This window comes from Bos grunniens, chromosome 22 (assembly GCF_055505025.1).
Source record: "Bos grunniens cultivar Pamir isolate PY7600 chromosome 22, Bosgru_T2T1.0, whole genome shotgun sequence".
NCBI classification, from domain to species: Eukaryota; Metazoa; Chordata; class Mammalia; order Artiodactyla; family Bovidae; genus Bos; species Bos grunniens.
In genome coordinates, this window is record NC_141186.1 from 18,925,929 (window position 1) to 18,947,751 (window position 21,823).

The window sequence follows — 21,823 nt, forward strand, 5'->3', positions numbered from 1 at the left end:
GGTCTAATTCACAGCCTTCAGTTCACTGACCAGGGATTGAACCCAGGTCCTGCCTTGGGAACCCTGGACCACTGGAGAAGTCCCGAGCCCTTTTCACACACTTCTATCATGCATCCGTGTATCGTGTCTAATAAGGCTAGCTGTTCTCCCTTCTCCTGTGGACGATATAAATTCCTGAAGGAGTGGCAGCTTGCCGTGTCTCCACTATGTGCACCCAGACCCTGACAGCAGTAAGCACTCCATAAATCATGTGGGGTGGATTCAGTCAGGCTCCATTAGAATCAAGATTAGTCGATGACAAAAAGTGGAAATGTCTCCCTTTCTTTTCAGACTTAATTTAATCTCTTTAATCAGCCTCACAAGGCTATTTGATTAAATGTAAGAGCCCTGGATTTAAATTGGGCTTCTGCGGTGTCTTTATCACCCATGTGGTGACCGCATCGAAAGGTGCCAGCTAAAATAGCGCCAACAGAACCCTGTTTCCTCCCATCACACACAGTACACGCGTCTCCAGCCGCTCCAGCCTCCTGGCCTTGGAGAGAGAAACGGCCTGCATTTTTATCTGGTGTTAATAATTCTCTCCTCCTCCTATAGCCATCCATCTTTATTCTCCATCCTGGCTGAGCTATATACCTTTTCGTAGATAAGGTGACCCAATGGCTATGCAGAGCTGGTGATTATCTACAGGAAAGACAAATTCTTTTTCCAGATTGCACTATAATCTAAATCTTCTATAATGAGGGATTTTTTTTTCTCTCTCTCTCTTTTGCTTAAAGATGAACTTGTCAGTCCTAAGATATTGCACTTCTTTAATGAAAGGATGCAGGGGTGTACTGGGGTCAGAATGGCTTCTAACGCCTCTTCCATCAGTGACACCTTGGCCAATTTTTGTAACCCCCGGAGCCGTTGTTTATGCACCTGTGCATGAGGGTGAGACCACCTGCCACATCGTGCCGCCCTGATAACGAAATAAGATGCTGTCTGTGTAAGCGCATGTTAAAACCCAACTATGAAATGCTGAAATGCCATATAAGGGTGAGGCGACTGTAAGCATTAGTTGTTGATGTGATTTCAATTGTGTGGATTTTAAAAAATCTTTTTCTGAAACATAGATGCATTGATACTCTTCTATTGAGAGTATTTAGTTACCTGTAGTATCAATTTTATTTTGTTTTGTTTTATTGGATTGGCTAAAAAGCTCATTTGGGTTTTTGTATGATGGTACAGGAAATCTGAATGAACTTTTTGGCCAAACCAATTTAGAAAATTCAAGAGTAGGAAGGGAAAGTTTTTGCTTTCCCTCTCCCTATGCCGCCCTTTTATATCTTGAGGTCTGGAAGAGCATTGGAAATACTGGGAGAGGTTTCTCTGCAGCAGAGCTGTAGTGTATTCAACCAGTTTGATAGAACTGGCCTGAGATTAAGGACATTTCACTGGCTATTGTTCCCAACTTCCCAAGCTAGTTTTATAGTAGAAGTTCTCCCAAAATATAAATTGGCAGCAAAGACTCCTCTGGGTCATGTATAACATCACTAACTGTCCATGATGCACATAAAACTTTTACTTGTTAGAAATGTTGGACATCTTTTGCTTTGCCTATGTTTTTCTCTCACTCTCAAACATTCACAAAGCACCTTCCAGGCAATGATATCAGGGCCTAACCAGACATAGGACGAACAAGACATGGCAATTTGACTCTAAGGAAAAGGACCAAGCATTTTCCAGCCAACATTAGAATCCACAATTGACCATTCACCAATGAAACTTGCTTCCTGAGATGGAGCAAAGGTCTGTGTCTCCATCTCTAAATATTTAACTTTGCTTCTCTTTCTGAGCATCACTGACCTGACAGGTAAACATTCCCATCAGTCCCCTCTGAGTGGCGGTTAAGAAAACCATCCTCTCCAGTAGCCATGGGGTTCTACTGCAAGACATGTGATGGCTATGAAGTTGCCACCTGACCTGCTTTTCGAGAAGTATGTGCAACTATAGAATTAACAGATACAGCAATTAAAAGAGTGTATGAAAGGAATGGGGAACTGTGCCAACTGAGAGAGAACTGTTTTCAGAAAACTTTTTTTTTTTTTTTAAACTGACAATGATGATTGCATATTTCACACTGGAAACCACTCTTGACTAGATGCTACAAAAGAAATCAGCCCCACTGCTCCCAGAGAGTCTGAAGACTGTTTGCACAGTCAACAGAGACTGCTGAGAACAACACATCTCTCTCCTGTAAGGGAAGTTCTTCTCCTCTATTTTTCCTGAGCTATGGCTCAGCTGTCCAGTAGACGTCTGTGATGATTTCAGTGTACCACATCTTTGCTCTCCAGCAGAGTAGACACTAGGTCACAGGTACTCACTGAGCACTTAGAATGTGCCATTGCAACTGAAGAACAAGTTTTTCAACTTATTTACTTCAAGTTAATTCATTAGCCACAGGTAGCCAATGGCTACTGTATGAACTGAGCGGTTATTGTTTCACTGGTGATGCTCATAATATCAACTAATTATTTGGCCATTATATACCAAACATTGTGTTAAACATAGGAACTAATTTAATCCTAATAACAACCCTACATGTATGAGGTAGTTAATAATATTATACCCATTTTGAAGATGAGAAAACCGATGCACAGAGAGTTAAGCAATCTAGAACAGGGCAAAGTAGGGTTTAGCATCTAGGCTGCCACTTCATAAAATCACGGTGCATTTTTAACAGCAATGGCCATTTTAACAGTGGTTATTCTGACAGTTTTCACTTTCTGATTGGGTAAGAAGGCATGAAAAACATCAAGAAAAGTATGAAAATAGTTTATCTCTTTGAGGACCTCCCAGCTAAACAAAATCAGAGTTGCCCTGCTGAGCAGTCTGAAACGACTGCATAAGGATGTATCAATTCATTTTGCCCATGAAGGGCATGACCTGGGGCTCACTAAGTGTAGGAAAGATGACTGTTAACCCAGCTTCTTATCTGCTGTTGTCATGGAGACTCAGCTTTAAACAAAGATGGTGCTATGTTTTCTGCTCCAATAATAGAGCTCAGCAATTAGCTTCATCTTTATTTAGTCTGTGGTACCAGTCTGGAAGAGTCTCTTGAGAGAAGACCTTGAAATAGCTTCTCACTGTGCTAGCAGACGACTAGAGATGGCTCCTGGGAACGTGAGTGGTGGATGCTGCTGGTGTGATAAACCTGAATATGTGTGTGTGTATATATGTTTTTAATTAGTCTTTTTAATATTCTGGAAAACTCTGCTCTGTAAGTGTCACCATCGCACCAGCCACATTGCACATGTTGATTATAAGAAGGGATTAAAAAAGAGTTCCCAAACCTGAATGTGCATCAGAGTCCCCGGGGAGGACACATACAGGTGACATTTGATGAGCAGCAGGTTAGGGAAGAAAAGATTTAAATTAGAAGCACAAACTAAAATGCATTTCAGATCTCTTAACGGCAGATTTTCTGTTATACACTGGATATTTAAATTGGTCCCTGGTATTTTCTTAAATATCTGAGTATTAACAGGTGGTAATAGCAATGTAAACATTGCTGCAATGGTGACTGTGTTGAATGCATTTATGCCAAAAGTTGGGACAGTAGTTTCTCTGTTATGAAATGAAATGAAACTAAGTGTGTTTGAATGTCCATTCCCAGGTAGCTTCTCTGGTCTCTGATAGTGCAGTGAAATTTTGGCTTTAAGGCACAGTTGCTCATTAAACAGTCAATACTAAATATGACAAGAGAAGATGTGGGTTGATATCGCAGTCGGAAAATCTGGCAGGTTTTTCCAAATAAACATCAGACACACGTGGATTATTTGACAGTCTTGGATTTTATTGTGTTGGTGTACAGAGGAAGAGGGGTACAAGAGATCACAGGGGAGAGGATCAGATTGAAATCTCCAAGTTCTTTCCTAGAGGGAAGACACAGAGAAAAGTTCAGTTAATTGTAGGTAATGTAACAACGCTGATGGCTAACTTTCCAACAGAGCTGGCCATGGTGCCAACGCTGTTCTTAGTGCTTTACTGTTGTATGAGGGCTCCCCTGGTGGTTCAGTGGTAAAAAGTGCGTCTGCCAATGCCAGAGACGGCGGGTTTGATCCCCGGGTTGAGAAGAGCCCCTGGAGAAGGAGATGGCAACCCACTCCAGTATTCTTGCCTGGTTAATCCCGTGGACACAGGAGCCCGGTGGGCTACAGGTCATGGGGTCAAAAAGAGTTGGACATGACTGAGCGACTAAACAAGAACGACTGTTGTATGCAGGCGTATGTTACCAATGACAAAACGGAGGCAGAGATAACCTTTTCCGAAGATCATCTTTGCCTGCTTGGCATAAATGCCTCCCTTTTTTCATTTATCTTGCCTCCTCTGGGAGCAGGGATGATGCCCCACTGATACTACCATCCTTGCTTCTAGAACACAGAAGGCAGAGCATCCAGCCCCCAGGAGGAGACTGCCTTCCTTGGTAATTGATAACAGTAACTCACGGTAGGGATCTTTCCTACTTAATGGCACTGATGTCTCCCCTAAATAAAGCCCCATGATATGATCCTAGTAGACCAAGATCCCAACTCCCATTTACGATAATTTCCCCTTATTTGGGAATGCTGAGAGGACTGGTTAGTATGTAGTAAGGACCACCCAGGACCAAGATGGTTCTGGAAACTGGACAGAGTCTCCTCTACTCATTAAGTGCATTGGCGGGCTGGGTGGCGAAGCTCCCTGGGGACCCTCAGAAGTAGGCAGCAAATACTTGCCTTGGCCAGTTGCCTGACTGAGTGCCACTGCAGATGCTCCACTGTGGTCGGACTTTTCACCTGAACAGAAACAACAGCTTAAGTCTCAGTCTGGACTTTGGCAAACCACGGGAAATTAAAATGCAAATGAAGTTTGCAAACATGACAGAATCGAGGGAAAGAAGAATTAAGCTCTGAGCATGAAAATCTAACATTTCTCATGCTAACCCTAGGAAGCCAGCTTAATCAGATTTTCAGCTAACACGGACAGTAATGACCCTGGTGGCCCACTTCTTTGTAGAGCTTTGCGGTGGCAGAAGCAGAAGAGAGAAGGAGCAGGTGATGAAGCTGGGGAGGGAATTAGCTCTACACCTTTGTAAGCCAGGAAAGTGCCATTTTTTAATGCTAGCAAATCCTTTTCCGAGTTTAATTTCCTTCACTTAGGTTCCCATGCCAAATTCGATCACCTGATGCAGAGGTAGAGTCTGCTTATAGTCATCAAAATGCATGACCTGTGATTTTTACTCTGAACAGACTGCGCCCTGCCCAAGTATGTTATTCTGTGGAGTTTGATGCATTCTTAAGAGTTAGACATTTCTAACTCCAGAAGGCCATGTTCTTTGAGGCAGAAACAATAGTCTTTAACTTTTTTCAGACCACCAGAAGAATTCAATAGTAGGAGACATGACATCAAGAAGCCTTATCATTCAAAGTACCATTAAGGAAAAAAACAAACCAAAACACATCTTATTCTAAAATGGCCCTGGAAACAGCTTATGATTTCTTCCCTGAAGGGCCTCTCTCATCTTCAGGAAGTTGAAGACTCCTAGAATCAACTAATGAGAACAATAAATGCTCATGTGATAGACTATGGTAGACTGAAACATTCTGTCCTACTCCACTCAATTTTAGAGAAGTTTATGAGAAAGAATTCTGGCCACGAAAGCCAAGTTCAGGCACGTATTCGTGGTGTGTGAGTCACTTGAAATTGCTTTATGGTTCTGAGCCTCAGTTTCCTCATTTGAGGCTTCCCATGTTAAGTGGGGACAGTAAGACCTGTCTCACTGGATGGCTGAGCACTTTGTAAGTCTATAGGCATAATATGGTGCAGTTATAACAACCATCAGAATGGATATTATTGTTATTGCTTTGAAGCACAATTCTAGGCCCTTTGATAATGAGAGGAATGAGCCTGGCCCTTTGGGTCAGTCTTGTATTTGATGTAAGCTTGATAAATACCAAAGTATCAATGGAGATCCTAGAGATCTTATTAATTGATGTTGTTGTAATATCTCGGCCTAGAAAGGAAATCAGATGTGTTTCACAAGTGAAGACTGAGTGATTCTGTTCCACTCAGCCATTAGTCTATCACTCAAGACATACCCAGAAGTACTATTTGTACTTAAAATGCACTTCAGCTTGCCAGTTGGCCTGGAGTGACCTGTCAGAGTTAATCACAGGGAGTGGTTCTTATATCAGGTGGTATGAGCCTAGCTGTCCCACAGCAGTCTTGCTGAGTGACTGATCACCTTCTGTGTCAATTTTACCTAGCCCAAAGACTATTAATAACCCATCAGAGACCACCGTGACCCATCTCAAAAACAGAGCTTATGGTACTTAGAGAAAAGGTTCCTGACTTCATAGCAATCCAGATGTCATTCCTTCCAACTCTGATGGTTCACAGTAGACAAAAAAAATAAAATAAAATAAAAATGTAACCATGAAAGAAGAAGGGAAAGAAAAGCCAATTACAGTGACACAGAGAGATGATCACAGACCAACAATGCTGCCCTATATATGCACAGCCGTTCATAAAGGAAGGTTTTCGTGTACGTGGTTCCATGTCATCTCCATAGTGTCTCAGCAAGGAAAGCTTCCTCCTGTTTCACAGAAGAGGAGCCTAAAGGTGATACAGGACATGACTTATTCAAGGTCACAGAGGTCCATGAGGTGGTGAAGCTTATGCCGCTCAGAGTATCAGCGCCATGGTTAGGACCCTGCTGCAGGTTTCCTTATTCTTAGCCAGAGAAAAGAAACAGCACACACAAGGTCATAAGTGATATCAGGACCACAACTTACAGAGAATGGGATGGCTGACTCCTGTTATGTCCTCTAAATGCTTGGATCAGCTCAACAAGAAGAGGCTTTGGAGTGATCTTCTCAATCCTCTTTGAACAAGCTGGGGTCTCCAGAGGTTACTCTGAAAGAGGACAGAGATATAAAAGGAACTGAAAAATAATCTTATATTTGAAAAGAAAAAAAAAGACAATGATAATATTCATGTGGATCATAAAAAGAAATAATGATTACCTTTGATTCCTAGAGAAAGTTAATTTAAAATGCATCCGAATTCCATTGTACAGCCAAAAAAAAAAAAAAAGAACATCTGCGGAGCTGAGACATGTCTTTAGTAGCAGAAACCAGAGTCACCATTGCTTGTGTCCTGAGAAGATGCTCATTCACAGTAATTGGAAGGAAGAAAGATTGTAGAGTTTAACTGACCTTGGTTTAGGACATGCTGTTTTCTTTTCAAATGCAAATTAAACGGGGGGTCTAAAACACAAACTCTGTCCTGAATGCCAGTCTCTGAGAAAATGCACTGAATATTTAGAAGAAAAAAAAAATTACATTGATCGTGTTTCTGTTTTTACCAAATGAGAAGCTATAACCATTTAACTCAAGCACTTAGGATTCATTTCCAAAGATAACTTTGTTTTCTGTTTTTTGTTTATTTTATTTTTATTATTATTTTTAAAATATAAATTTATTTTGAAGTTGATGTTCCCTTCAAATGAAAACTGGTCTCCGCAGTCCATACAAGGAAACAAATGGGCATAAAACTTGGCTGGTTTCATCCACAGGGTAGCTCATCAGTAGGAATGGTATTTATGCAAGTGCAGGAATAGCGCTGACCATCAGTTTTAAGGGTTATCAATAAAAACAGTGTTTTGAGACCTGTGACAACAGGGTCAAATACTGCCTCTTGTGACTTTAGAAATTTTATCTGGAAGACTACGCCTCTGCTTGCTGAAGCTGTAGACTTGGTGCTTTCTTATTGTTAATAACTCCTCTATGCTGTTCTCAGTTGTGTCTGACTCTTTGCGACCCTATGGACTGTAGCCTGCCAGGCTCCTCTGTCCATGGGGATTCTCTAGGCAAGAATAAGCGTTGCCATGCCCTCCTCCAGGGGATCTTCCCAGCCCAGAGATTGAACCCAGGTCTCCTGCAATGCAGGCAGATTCTTTACCATCCGAGCCACCAGGGAAGCCTAAGAAAACTGGAGTGCCCCTTCTCCAGGGGATCTTCCTGACCCAGGAATTGAACTGGGGTCTCCTGCATTGCAGGTAGATTCTTTATCAGCTGAGCTACAAGGGAAGCCCCACTTGGTAGGTATTTACTGTTGCCTACTGCATCCTGGGTGAGGCTGGGAGCCTTTGATATGTGATACATTACACTCCATTCATGCCACAGACATTTTCTGAGGCCTCAGTGTTTGCAGGCACCGTATTCACAGCACAGAGATGAGCAAGTTTCAGTCCCTCTCTACACAGCTTCTGTCATCCTCAAAACCCTCTGCCTCAGTACACAGTAGTAGCGCAGTCTCGCAGAACTGTGATCCCACCCCATGACCCAGCACGTTCTTTGTATCTCAGCTTGTTTGTGCTTCCTTGTTTCCTGCCTCCAGCCTTTTCTTTATGGCTGCCTGGAGGCCTTCATCTAAGAGCAGCTCAAACAAACCCCTCTGGGTGATGCTCTCCACACTCCCTCCTGCTACTTCTTCTAAGATCCCCTGTCACCTGAATTGAAATTGCTTACCTGCGAGTCCTCTGTTAGATCTGAGGTCCCTGAGGGTACTGTCTGCTTCTCTCCCCCATTCCTAGTCAGTTTAGGGCTGACTCAGGGGACCGGTGCTCGACAAACACTTTTCTGACTGACCCAACTTAAAAACACTCTTCTGTTTCACAGACTCTGGCCAGACGGTGTGGTGCCAGATTTCAATGTAAAAGTTGACATAGTTTTCAGGACTCGGGGAAATGACGTATATGTTCCTTTGATGTCATGAACTAGTAGACATCCTAGGCATGTGGACTTTTCATTCCATTCTTTAAGTCCAACCAAAGTTACAGAATGGGGAGGGAAGATATTAATTGGTTTTTGAGGATGCCGAGACCAAACCCTGATGAGAGAAACGGGGGTACTTCACAGAGCACTTAGGCAGAAAGAAATATGCTGGCAAGATTTATAGCTGCATTTATTTCTAAGGTGGTTCTATGTAAAAGGCCAGGGAACATATATTCCTTGCTAAGCTGTACTTATAGAGTGTTCTTAAATGGAATTTCAGTTGAAGGCATCTTCAGTTAACTCAGGGTTACTGCCTTGAATGTCAAAGAGGAGGGGGGCGTCTCAACACATTACAAAAACTGAGATTGCACACCTCTGAAAAGCTTAAAAATGTGAAACAACCCCAATGCAGAAATGATAAACAAGAAATTATAAAAAACATAAATGATGTACAATACCATATAATACATTAGTGAACTGTCCATAATATTGTAACCAATGCACTTGCTCAGAACCTGGACAAATACACCTGGACAAAACAGGATTCAGTACTGTTTAAGCAGAATGTAAAATCAGACTTGGGACTGTCCATATTTGCAAGGCTGAATTCAACTCAAAGTTTTCCAATCAGAAAAACCATCCTGTGGTATGAAAATACACCTCCTAACACAACAACGTGTTTCCTGATCTGGTGATGATGCCAGATTAATGGAGGATTTTAATTTATATGTGATCAGTTTTTGTTTGTTTTTTGCTTCATTGAAGTTTAAAATAAATATCACTGGATTGATAATACTGCAGAATTTCAAAATTAAACACCATTCAGACAAGAGATAGAGGCAGTGCTGAGTCAGGTGGTATCTGATCTACTGTATCTGTCAAAGGAGAGTGGGTTTCAGGGAAAGTATTTTCAAATCGGGTTATTCTGTTCTGTCTGAATTTGAACCTGCTTCCTCTAAATCCCCCAAAAGCAGATGTTTGATTTCCTCAATATCATCTGCCTTTGTTGGGGCATGGTGGCCTACACTGAAGTTTTACAGAATTTCACTCTAGAATTGATAGGTTTTTCTTTACTGTTTTGTGGCCCTGAAAATAGGCACAGAGATGGATTTGAAGGAGCAACATGACAGGCCTTCTTTCACTCTTTGCCCAAGCTGTCCAGTCTCACTGGAACTTGAACATGGTCATATACTCCCCTCTTTGAATACCTGTAACTTAGACCAACTTCCATTCTCAATTATTTTTAAGTAACTGTGTAAGATGTTTATCATTAATTTATGAAGCCACTTCTATAATCTTTGAATATTCTTTCTTTTTTAGTTTTTAAATTATGAAAGTATGATAACACATTTACAGAAGATTTGGAAAATACAGAACAAAGTTACATATAGTTCTACTATGTATTACAGTTATTTTTAAGTAGATGAATATTTTTGGTTGGAGTTTTAGTATCAAGCTCTCAAAAATTAATAGAATGAATAGATAGAAAAGTAGAAGGATGTAGTAGACCTGAAAAGCACTGTTAACCAATTCAACCTAATTAAGGTTTATACATTTTTAAATTGGCAGAAAAGGTGAGCACCTAATCAAACTCTTTGAAACAAGAAAATCCTAGAAAAAAGTTTGTTTCTAAGCAGCAGATCCTAAAAGTACTTTTTAACCGGAAGGTTGACTTACAACATTTTCATCTTGCACCCTTTAAACCAAAAGGCATCGACTGAGAATGGAGCTAGGGAGAATTTTTAATGGATTTGGATTAAATCTATCATTTTTACCCAGGGAAACTTCCTTCCCATTTATGCTCAGGCAGTTTCATGTAAGAGGACTATTAAAGTGATGAGCTGCAGTGTTTTGACAAGTACTTGTACTGGAAAACTTGAAATCTCACTGGAATACAGTTATAAATTCACTGGGACAGAAGAATGCCCTATTTAAAAACTAGGACAGACCGTGTTAATATGGAAAAGGGAATAGCTATGTGAACAATACATCTCAAATTAAAGACTGAGTTGCTGGCATCCATCTAAATCAACAGTAAATGTAATTATACTTTGAAAGCACTCTTGTCCTGTCTTACAGTTCTAAATGGATTAAAAGGAAAAGAATATGATTGGTACTCAGAATACCATTATAAAAACAAAGATGGAAAGAAGCATAGCAATGATCTGACAAAATGGTCCTCGATAGGAAAGAGGAAGACTAGCCCACATTATGACGCAATACTTCCCCCTCCTGTGTCTGCTCTCTTACTTGACATCTCTAGAGAGAAGTGCTTCTGTTGATTTTATTAGTATAGTAGGAGGTTTAGAGGAAAACAAAAGGGGGCCTTTTATTCACAGCCACCCCATGAATTTAATGACACTATTCCATATTTTCTTTTTTTTTGTTTTTATTTATTTATTTTAAATTTTTAAATTTTATTTTAAACTTTACAATATTGTATTAGTTTTGCCAAACATCGAAATGAATCCGCCACAGTTTTCTATTGTTTGTTTTCCTTCAGTATGAATTGCCCTGACCAGGTGGACAAGGATGCTTGCCAAAGCAAGTGTTACTTTTTACTATTCTATCATATTGCTTAGGCTGAAACAGGGAGGTACTATTACTACTACTACTACTATTTCATAGCATTTATCCTTTAGTAAGGGCTCAAAGTGATACGCCGGTCTGGGCAAAAAGTTTGTTCAAGTGTTTTCCATAAGATGTTACAGAAAAGCCAGAATGAACTTTTTGGCCAACCCAACATAACCATCAGTGGTGAGTCAGTAACAACTCTCAGAGCAGACCATTCCCATGCCTGTTCACACATCACGCAATTGACCATTTGTTCTAGGGTATAAGTTTGAATACCCGAGGTATTTATTGGTATTTCTTGGGTTTGACTAATGTTGAAATTTATCTTTAGACTCTTTAGGTCTTTCACTGAAGCTCTCCCTGCTTTCTCGGATAAGTGAAGGTGGTTCCTTGTTTCTCTTAGGCAGAATTATGAGTCCCATATCCTCTTTAATTCATCATCAAGCCCAGCCAGCAAATCTTTTCTATTTCTTTGCTGCAAAAAAGGAACCATGACCATTTTGGGTTTGAGGTGGTACAGTCATTCATTGATATTTCTCAAAATATATTTAATAAAAAAGTAAACCAGGACAAATATTTTTACTAAGCTTTACCTTCTCATCCAAGTTTTCCATATTGTCTTCTCAAACCAGAGTATGAACAAATACATATAAAAATAAGCTCTCACCATTGAGACTTTTAAAGTAGAGTGACCAGCACCAAACCTGCCATTACTGAATCTGGTTCAGGAAATACACATATGCACACACCCAATCACCTGTTCTCCAGAAAATAAACCAGACACGTGATCCACAGCAGCCATCTACACTAAACTTAGCAAACATCATCTTTGAAAATGTATTTCTTTGTATACATAGATTTTGAGGTCATCATGCACAGTTTTCATGGAAACATTTCTAATTCTCAGTGGAGACAAGAACACACAAATAAACAAAAAGTAGATTGTTTCTTACCTTTTGGAAAGCAGGCAAAAGCTATACTGTTGGTGGAATAGTGTACCAAGTAACAGACTTTTGTACACTCTTTCTTACTGGTGGTATACAGTCTACAGGAAAAGTAAATATATAGGTATGTATAAAATAAATGTGCACACAATATTCATTTTTATTCTTTTTTCTCTCCTTTTGGAGAAGAGGCTGCGATAGAGACCACAGACATTATGCCCACTCTCTCAGTGGGTTCAGTAGCTTTTGGTAGACCAGTTGACCACAATTCAGGTACCTCTGAACATGGGAGTATGGGTGGCTTATGGTTTAAAGCATTTGGACTTTACTTGAAGTGAAGCAGGTGAGGGAACCAGCTCCAAAATAATGTATCTACCTGCTCAGAAGGTTATTTTTCTTCTTGTTGATATCCTATTTTTGACTCAGCCTAGACCTTTCATGCTGACCTGCATGATTAGTCCAGAAGAATGAGACAAGTAACATAATGTAGAGAATGTCAGGGATCCAAACAAATGAACAAGCAAAACAAAACAAAAGCCATCACTAATTGACACAGCACAGGAGCATGTTCCAGAATTTTCTTGGCATTGTTACTTGGGAAGATTGTGGTCCCCTCATCCATTTTTTAGCAGTTGAGGGATTTATTGAGCAGCACAAGTTTTTATTTATATATTTTCCTTAAGTATATGCAAAATGATAATTTTCAACAAAGGACCAGAATACAAACTTATATTTAAAATCTTATTATTGATTTTCTGTTTTGGTAGTAAAAGGCCATTCTTCTAAAATGTGCTTCATCACAATACGCTCACTGTCTTAAATTAATCTTTTGCACAGTGTGTGTCCAGCTTCTCTCTCCAAGTCAGTTTATCAGTCATATTGCCCCATATCCAAAAAGGCGGTGTGCCCCAGCTGTCCACATTCCTGCCATCTCTAATCACTAGGAAGGTCCAGAGTAAACTATTTGTAACCAGTCCGGGTACTTGAGCAGCTTCTCTGCACTGGCTGGGGCACTGGCTTAGAAAATGGATGGTGGTTTAGAACCAGGTAGCTTAGGGCTGCTCATTCTGTGCACTGCAATCCTTTACAAGGAAAGCATCTGATCAGAGGATAATTCACAGAGCATCTTCTGATTCTGACCACACCAGGCGAGGAAGGTAGCAGTTCCTACCCACCATCTCAATAAAGCCATGCTGCCTCGGTTCATATTATTCATCCAACTGGAAAAAGGTCTTGGTGGCCATACATAAGCCAAGAACCAAGTCCTCCAGTTGATCTGGCATCTTCAAGTTTGCCATGAACATATATCTGCCCAGTCAACAAGAGAAAGTTGGGAGAGACGAGCCTAACTCAGGATGCAGGTGCGAGAACCAGAGGTTGAGGTGCCCTTCTTTGCAGAGAAGGGGTGTGGAGAAGTCTTCAAGGTGGCCAGATCTAAAGCTCCCCACATTAGGTCACACACTCGTGGTCCTCTAGCAGCAGAACTACGGCTTGTATAAATAAAAATACAGTAAGTGGCGGAGCTACACCCTTAGACCCCCTGCTGTTTTTCATCTGAGCTCAGAAACCAACCAGCATCGACCCAATTCTGGATATTCCATATGGCAGCAATACAGAGATGCATGACAGTTTTTGAGATTTACTTTTTGTTGAATCCATGCAGAAATAACTTTTTCTTTCAAGCAATGAAATTTGAACTGAAGAGGCAACCTAAGAGGAAAACCAAACTTCTTGGGGAAAAAAATCAAGCAGTGTAGGGGGCAGCTTTAATTTCTGCCCATATTATGCCAACAAATTCATTTTTATATGGATGTATACTTGCTGTATGGAGTTGGATGAATAGAAGTGAGCATGCGCCAGATGATAAACTGCAATGATTAAAAATGAAAACAGTGAAGACTGAAATACACTGAGACTAAGTGTTTAGGGAAACAGGAAGGTAGCTCATCCTATAAATTCAACATCCTTCCAGACACACTCCCTCTGAGAACAGGAGGCAGAACTCTCCCTTTGGAGAGAGAGTCCTTCTTCAGGCCCATGGTCTGTGCTTTTACTTGTTTCTTTTTAACCAGAAAGTTTCCTTTCAGCCAGTAATTTATTTGTCTCTGTTACCAAAGTTCAGAAGTTTGACATGACTTGGAGCTACATTTTGTATTAAGTAATGCAATAATAATATTCTCTCTCATCAAAACAGCCTGGTCTGTTTTCATTGATTGAATTTTCACTACTCTTCTTTCTCTCTATATACTCATTTTTCTATTACTAGGGACTGGTTTTCCGGATATAATGGCTATCTATGATGTCACCATTTTCCATCTTAATGGCTCTTTAGGGCTCATTTAAAGTAACTATAGGTTTGCATTTTTGTCTTACCTCACATATTTCATTCTGTTAAGTTGACTTTGTCCCAGTTCAGCATCATTGCTAAAACCTTGGGAGGTATTTCCAGAATGGGCTCAAACTGAGTGTCCCAGAGTGAAATCCTTGCTTTTATGATCTCTGGCTCTGCTCTCCGATGGAGTCCTCGGAGTCATGGATAGCTATTTAAATTTATTTAAAATGAAGTAAAAATTTCAAGTGTATTTCATCAGTTAAGTAGCCATATTTCAAGTTCTGAATCACCACATGTGACCAGTGGTTTCTACAGTGGACAACACAGAGAACATTTCCATCATTGCAGAAAACTCTACTGGACAGATTTTGTGCAGAAAAGGTCTTCTGACTTTTCTTAGGGACCTTTGAGAGCTGGGTCATCAGAAACCCCAATGTTTGGAGGTACATGAATCTCCTCCTATAATTCAGATGATATCTGGGCACATTATTGATGGTTACTTTCAGGGAGTGTCTACACAAAGCCAAAATAACTAAAATAATTTTTAAAACATCTTTTGGATTTATTGTGAGACAAAGGCTCTTTTGGATTTCATCTCTTTTTTTTTCCCCCCTCCTTGAACTATTTATCTTTGTTCTGTGTAGACACCAAAATACCAACAATGACAAAACCCAACAAAACTTTTTCAAGGGGAAGGCATCAGATGAATCCCAAATAGAACAATTGTCGTGACTGACACAGGTAATTAAGATACTTGGATTTTTGAGTTGTCAGATGAGGCCTCTACCCAGGCAGCCTCCTTTGAGCTCCTGTCTTTGCAGACAACACAGCAAACAGCAATGCGTCCCACAGCACATTTCACCAGAGTCGGCCACCAGACATCATCATATTCTGTATATGCAAGCTGGAGTGCCAAACAGAGAAGCCCAAAGAGGAATTTCTGCATTAGGATTATCACATATCACTCATGTTGTGGGAAACAGAGCGGCAGAGAGCAGCAAGCGTGGGTTTGGGATCAGACCTGGGTTTCAGACCAAGCTGCCCTGCTATGTGGTGTAGGACTTTGGTGATAGTCCCTGATCTTCCTGAGCCTGGGATTCTTCAGTAAAAGGACAACAATGGTCACTGGCCTACAGAGTTATCAGGAAGAGTAAGAGAGATCTCCCACCCAGAGCATTCTATTTAATGTCTATCTCAAAGGATAACAGATGTGTTTTTGTTATTATCAGGGTCATGTGAATATGAACATTTTAACAGCCAGTAGCATACTCCACACAGCCTCAACAAGGGTAGACCCTCATCATTAAAGGCTAGAAACAGTAGAAATGTTATTTGAAAGCTAGTTATTTTTAAGTAGCGCAGTATTAGATTAATTATCCCAATTCAAAGTTGCTAATTTGATCATTAATTTTAAATACATATAGACTTTTGATCATGTTTTCTTTTTATCAGTATTGGCCATATGTTGTTAAATGTGTATGTCTGCACAAATATAAATGTAACACTGCTATTAGAGCATCTTCAGGGTAAGGGTTTTGTACAATGCAAATCCTGCAAGGGGTCCTAGAATCAAATGCTATAGACGTATAACCATGTAGTATATTTAACAATACATATAAATAGATACATCAATATGTTCACGGAAGTATGTTTATTGGCCAGTTTCATCTACCTTGTGGTGTTTGGTATGCCTTTAACCTTTTTACCTGTTCAGAAGTGGAAGAAAATTAACATGCAATTGACATACATATCTCCAGATGCCTGAGACATGATGATATGCATATGACCTAGATATTATTATCTCCATTTAATACATGAGCATGCTGAGCTTGAGGAAAACTCAGTGACTGTCAAAGCACACAGCTGCTGAGTGGAGTGGCTGGGCTTTGAACTGAGGTCTGTCTCAACCCAAAGTCTTTTCCTATACCACAGTGATTGTCACAGTGATTCTCTCTCTATTCCCCTTCCTGGAACTGACCGTTTGTTCTGCACACATAAGAACAGAGCCTATACCTCCACGGTTTCTCCCTCCTCTCCCCTGTCCCCAAATCTCTTCTATTGAAACATCTAAGTGAAGCCCATGATGTTGGTAATGGGCCTTTGTTTCCTTGTCTACAGACTTTCAAGCATTCACTGTATTTATTCAGCTAACTATTGAGAAATGGATTGGGCTGAGATCATGGATCTTTGTATGGCTATTGTCAAAAGCTATCAGGGCCAAACTCAGTTGTTTGCTGGTTTTTAAAGATCTCAGTTGTAGAGCATCAAGGAGTACCTCAGAGTATCCAGAACAGGAATTGCTTTCTGCTTGGCAGTACATCTTTGGGTACAACAAAATCAGGTCATAACTGGACAGTGAGTCTTGAATGGCTTAATGGCTAGCCTGAATCCTCCTCTAAATAAAACAGGAAACATCAGGAACATACCAATCTGCTTCATTCTATACGCACTAAGTTGGTGCAGTTGTGTCCGACTCTTTGCAGCCCTATGAAGTGTTGTCTTGGAAAACCAATCCTGGAAGTAGTATGTTTAATTTGCAATTCACTCTTACCACCATAGTACTAACAAAGTTAGCAAGTGGGAATTTTAAGCATTTAAATCCGGCTAAAATTGTCTTTCTTTTTCTTTTCCTTTTTTAAACAAACTAGCGTCTGTATGTCCATATTCTTTGCAGTCATTTGCAGGGATGGCTAAAGGCCATGCAGGATTTGCAGACAAGCCACAAAGATATAAAATCTGGCATTTCCTGCTTAATCTCACCTCAAATACTTTATTTTTCATGGGCTAAAACTCCTCTGCAATGATCTGGCAGATGCTTTCCCACATGGGGAGGCCATTAGCATGGTGGTGTCTGGGCCTGTGTACCTGGATGGAAGTTTGCCTGTTCCATTAAATATCTGATGTGCTTTCTTTACTAAGGCTTCCTTAGTAAAGAATCATAAGTTTCTCCACACTCATGCTCCAGTGGAAAGAAATTATGCTTCCAAAGTTCTTAAATATTTCAATTTCATCTCTATTGCTACAGTTCCATGGGGTGTCCGGGGTTCCCTAGCAGGAAGTTGATCCCCTAAGAGGAAGGGAACAAGGAAGGCGGCTCAACAGCTGTGTTGATGTCAGTTGGAGGGCTTGGGACCAAAGGATAAGAAGCCAGGGATGGGGGAGATTTCACACATCTGAAGCAGAGCCTCTGAAAGCTGCTTCCCGACAGGGAGCAAAAAGGAGGTGGTGAGCACACTCTTAGGAGCAAATGGCAGCATTCGCCAAGGCAACCCAGCCGAGAAGACAAGAGCGCGCACGGCCTTTCTCCAAAGAAAGGCAAGCATACACCACATCTGCCAGAGCTTCCAGATGCAGGATGAGGAGACGGAAGGAAAGGAGAGGTACTTACTGTTTGGGTCTACGTTTTCACAAAGCTCTGTCTTGGCCTCACCGTTGGGTCTGTCACTGGGCTTGTGTGACAGCCGTGATGACATGGTGGCTGCCGTGACCACTGCCTTGAAACTTCGCTTCCGTTTCTGGACATTGAGTTCAGGGTGGAAAATGATGATGTACACTTTCGGCATGTATAGCATCCCCAGCGCCACTGATGCACTTAGGTTCATGGAGATTGTAAGCGTGGTGGTTTGTATGTAGAGCTAGGAGACATAACACACAAGACACTATTACAAATAAAATGGCTGCAGAGGGAGGCTGAACACCTAACGTGATGCCAAGCACGACCATGACAGGGAGAGGAAGCATAAACCCTGGGGAGACAGAATGGCTCTGCACATTTCTTGGCGAGTTTACACATAAATATCATTGGCTTAAAGTCATAGGGTAGCTCTGAGTGCCGGTCTGTCCTGGAAAGTCTGCTTTGTAGAGGTTCAGCGTCAACCTTGCATCAGATCTGAAGTACCTTTACTCAGAATGGCAACTGGATATGAAACCAGGAAGGTCATATTTGCAATCTCGAGTAAGGGGTAGTTTTTTCCTACCCCCCATACATTAACAAAACAATTAACATTACATGATCTCTTACTGCACAGATACCCTGGGACCTTATTTGAAAAAGTCATTATGTCAACACATGTATTTTTCTGTATTTTTTTTTTTTTTGAAAGGATTCACCTTCATCATGCCTACAGAGTAGTGAGCTGAGTTTCCTTGGAAAGTAAGCCCTTCTTGCTTCATTCTGGTTTACAAAGCATCAATGGGCAAGACCAAGACCTAGTGATATTGGCTTATAGAGTTGCTAAGGGGCTACAAAACCTTGCCCTGACATGTGTTATGTGTAGTTCAGATGGTGCTCGCAGCTGTCCTTGTGTTCTTTCGCTTCTTGAGAAATCAGTAGAGCCACCCATTCACTCATTCTTCACTGTGTTATATCATTGTCTTGCCTAAAGTGGAAAAGATGAGGGTTGAAGCGGATGAGGAAGAGTAAGATCAGTAAGGGGAAAGCTACAGACAGCTTGACTTGGTCCGTTTGCATTTATGAAGTGCCTTGTCATGATTCATAGCCCACCATTCACTTAGATACGTCTGTGGTTTTCATGACTTCTAAAGCCTAGACTCACTGTGAGGTGATGGGTGTGCTCCTTAACTTGATTGTGGAAATCATGTCACAATATCTACATATGTATATTACATCATCACAGTGTACCTCTTAAAAAATGTTATATAACCTAAACATATGCAATTTGTATTAATCAGTGATAACCTCAGTAAAGCTGAAAATAAATGAATAAATAAATAAACCGGTAAAAAATAGGTAGGTAAATAAATTAGTACACTTCAAGTACATTTAAAAAGAAAAGTTCAAGTGACCAGTTCCTATAGCCTTTTACATCAGTGGAAAACCTAGTCTCTTGACAATGCATTTGATCATGGTTTTCCACAACGGTGTCTTCCTATGTGTCTGAGGATAAAATCCCCCATCTTTAATGGGTTTTACAAGGGCCCACATGGTCTTTCCCCTTGTCTGGTTTCTCAGACTAATTGTCCACCACTCTCCTCACCTCTCTCCTTCCTCTCTCCCCAGGATTTCATCCACATGGCCCTCCTTAAGTTCTTGAAGATGCTATGCTTATTCAACCACAGACTTTTCTACAGGCAGGTGTGTGATTTTTATTTATTATTGTTTCCTTCTGTGTGGAATGTTCCTCTACATTTTAGAACATCCATTCCAGCCTGCCTCCCCCACGACCTTAACTCTCAGCCAGCTTGTTTAATGACATTTGTTGTTCAGTCACTAAGTCATTTCCAACTCTTTGTGACCCCATGGACTGCAGCACGCCAGGCTTCCCTGTCCTTCACTATCTCTTGGGTTTTACGCAAGTTCATATCCATTGAGTCGGTGATGCTATCTAACCATCTTGTCCTCTGCTGCCCTCTTCTACATACAGGCCTTCAAAACACTGTTGTTTTTAGGTCATGGCTGCCTGTTTGTAATCCTCTACCCACTAACCTGATCATCTGAACGCCCATCTCTCAAACTGAGCCACAAGTTCAGTGAAGGCAGTGATGATGGGTAGTGGTGTCACTGTGCCTGCGGTGCTGACGGACAGTAGGCACTTAAGAAGCACACAGTGGATGAGCTCCTGTGTTTGGATAAGAGGCACCTTCTTCCTCCTGATGACTCAGTGGTCAGACAGCCTTTCTCTAAATATACAGGGATTGCCATCAGATCTATTAGCTGCCTGGCCATTTCTGACTTTAGTTCTTCAATCTGGGTCTCTGGAGAAGAAATTAAAAGAGACTTTGCTTTTCATCTGGAAGGAATACTGTTTTCCAGCAAACATTAATTTGAATGTGCATGTTTCTGAATGCTTTACAGGAGCTGGCAGCCGTTAACTGTATAATGCATAATAAATGTAAAATATAAAGACAAAACAATATTGAATTAATGATCCTTTTGGTTGTGAACTAGACCATATGTTTAAAGCTCATCTTTTCCTATTAGAATACCTTTAGACTTTCATCTTCATTCTACCCTGCTGCCCACCCTGTCCAAGAAAGTCTTACCCTGAAACAGAGGTTTATGAACTTAGACGCTGTCATTTTGTCCCCCATGGTCACTGCTGTCATCCTGCTAATGAGGGCTTTGCAAACCATGGATTAGTCAGTCCAAGAAAGAAAGGGATCTAAACTGACCCATGGGATCTTAAGCTTTCCTTCTATTTCTCCACTCAAAAGCAAATTTTGCAGTTGAAGAAACCATCTGTAGTTTATTGAGTTTATGACTTATATACATAATTTGTATACTTTATACATATGTAAATATTTGTGCTGGTCTGTGTATACATACATGCTTTTTCTCAAGAAAGACTACTTAGTCATTTAGGACTCTAGTAGCAAAGTTGCTTATTTTATGGAGTCTGTAATTTTGTTCATGTCAAGCTAGAATCTATCAAGACTTTGATACTTGTTTTGACATTTTTGTAATTTCGGGGGACATTTCAGGAATCTGTGAAAACCAACAGGAACATCATTGACCATTAAGGGACAAATTTCTGTCCCTTAATCCTTTATGTTGCAGAGTGGTTAGGAATGAAGACTCCAGAGCTAATCTGAGTTCAATTCCCGTTTACTAGCTTTGTGACCTGGGACAAATTATTTTGCCTCTGTCTGCCTTAGCTTCCACATCTATAAATGGGGATGATAACATGAGCCCCCCTACCTCATGATGTTGTTGTGGTGATTAAATGAGTATTTGTAAAGTAGGATAGGACCTAGCATGTAGTAAGTATTATGAAAGGATTTTTAAATAAGTTACATATGTAGAAAGACAGGAAGACCCCAGTCTGCAGAGAACCCAGAGTTACTTGTTCATGGGGATACAACCCAGCTCAGCCCCAGGAAGGGAACTCAGTTGCTCTCTTCTTGGCCTTTGGTGGGATGCTTGCTTTTTGACTCTGAGTTTTCACCCTAGCAGCCCTTTTAGTACAATTTTTTTAAGCAAATTCCAACAGTTAATTTATTTTTGATTAGAGGATAATTGCTTTACAATATGTTGTGTTGGCTTCTGCCATACAACTATGTGAATCGGTCATAAGTACATATATGTCCCCTCTCTTGAACCTCCCCCTGCTCCTCACTCCCCACTTAAGTGAGGTGGATGAATCTAGAGTCTCTTATACAGAGTGAAGTTAGTCAGAAAAAGAAAAACAAATATCATATATTAAAACGTATTTATG

At 40.6% G+C, this 21,823-nt stretch overlaps 2 protein-coding genes across 40 annotated transcripts in view; one reads left to right on the forward strand and one right to left on the reverse strand.

Moving 5' to 3' along the window:
• Positions 1 to 21,823, forward strand: part of LOC147348186 (uncharacterized) — a 732,824-nt gene that overhangs the window by 686,768 nt on the left and 24,233 nt on the right. For 8 of the 36 annotated variants that reach the window (XR_015151133.1, XR_015151136.1, XR_015151137.1 and 5 more), the window contains 2 exons: positions 17,857 to 18,028; positions 19,669 to 19,743. The exons of 19 other annotated variants lie outside the window; for them this stretch is intronic. The gene's annotated coding sequence lies outside the window, so the exon portion shown is untranslated. Of the gene's footprint in view, positions 1 to 6,287; positions 6,810 to 17,856; positions 18,029 to 19,668; positions 19,744 to 21,823 lie in introns of those variants that run through there. 9 more of the 36 variants (XR_015151120.1, XR_015151124.1, XR_015151122.1 and 6 more) reach the window with 2 other exon arrangements.
• GRM7 (glutamate metabotropic receptor 7) overlaps positions 1 to 21,823 on the reverse strand; it is a 939,830-nt gene that overhangs the window by 34,500 nt on the left and 883,507 nt on the right. Inside the window, exons 9-10 of one of the 4 annotated variants that reach the window (XM_086366608.1) lie at positions 18,037 to 18,283; positions 11,263 to 12,417 (exon numbers count right to left, since the gene is read on the reverse strand). The exons of 1 other annotated variant lie outside the window; for it this stretch is intronic. In XM_086366608.1, the coding sequence (XP_086222734.1) occupies positions 12,347 to 12,417; positions 18,037 to 18,283 (318 nt within the window). In that variant the 3' untranslated portion in view covers positions 11,263 to 12,346. Of the gene's footprint in view, positions 1 to 11,262; positions 12,418 to 18,036; positions 18,308 to 21,823 lie in introns of those variants that run through there. 2 more of the 4 variants (XM_086366609.1, XM_086366611.1) reach the window with 2 other exon arrangements.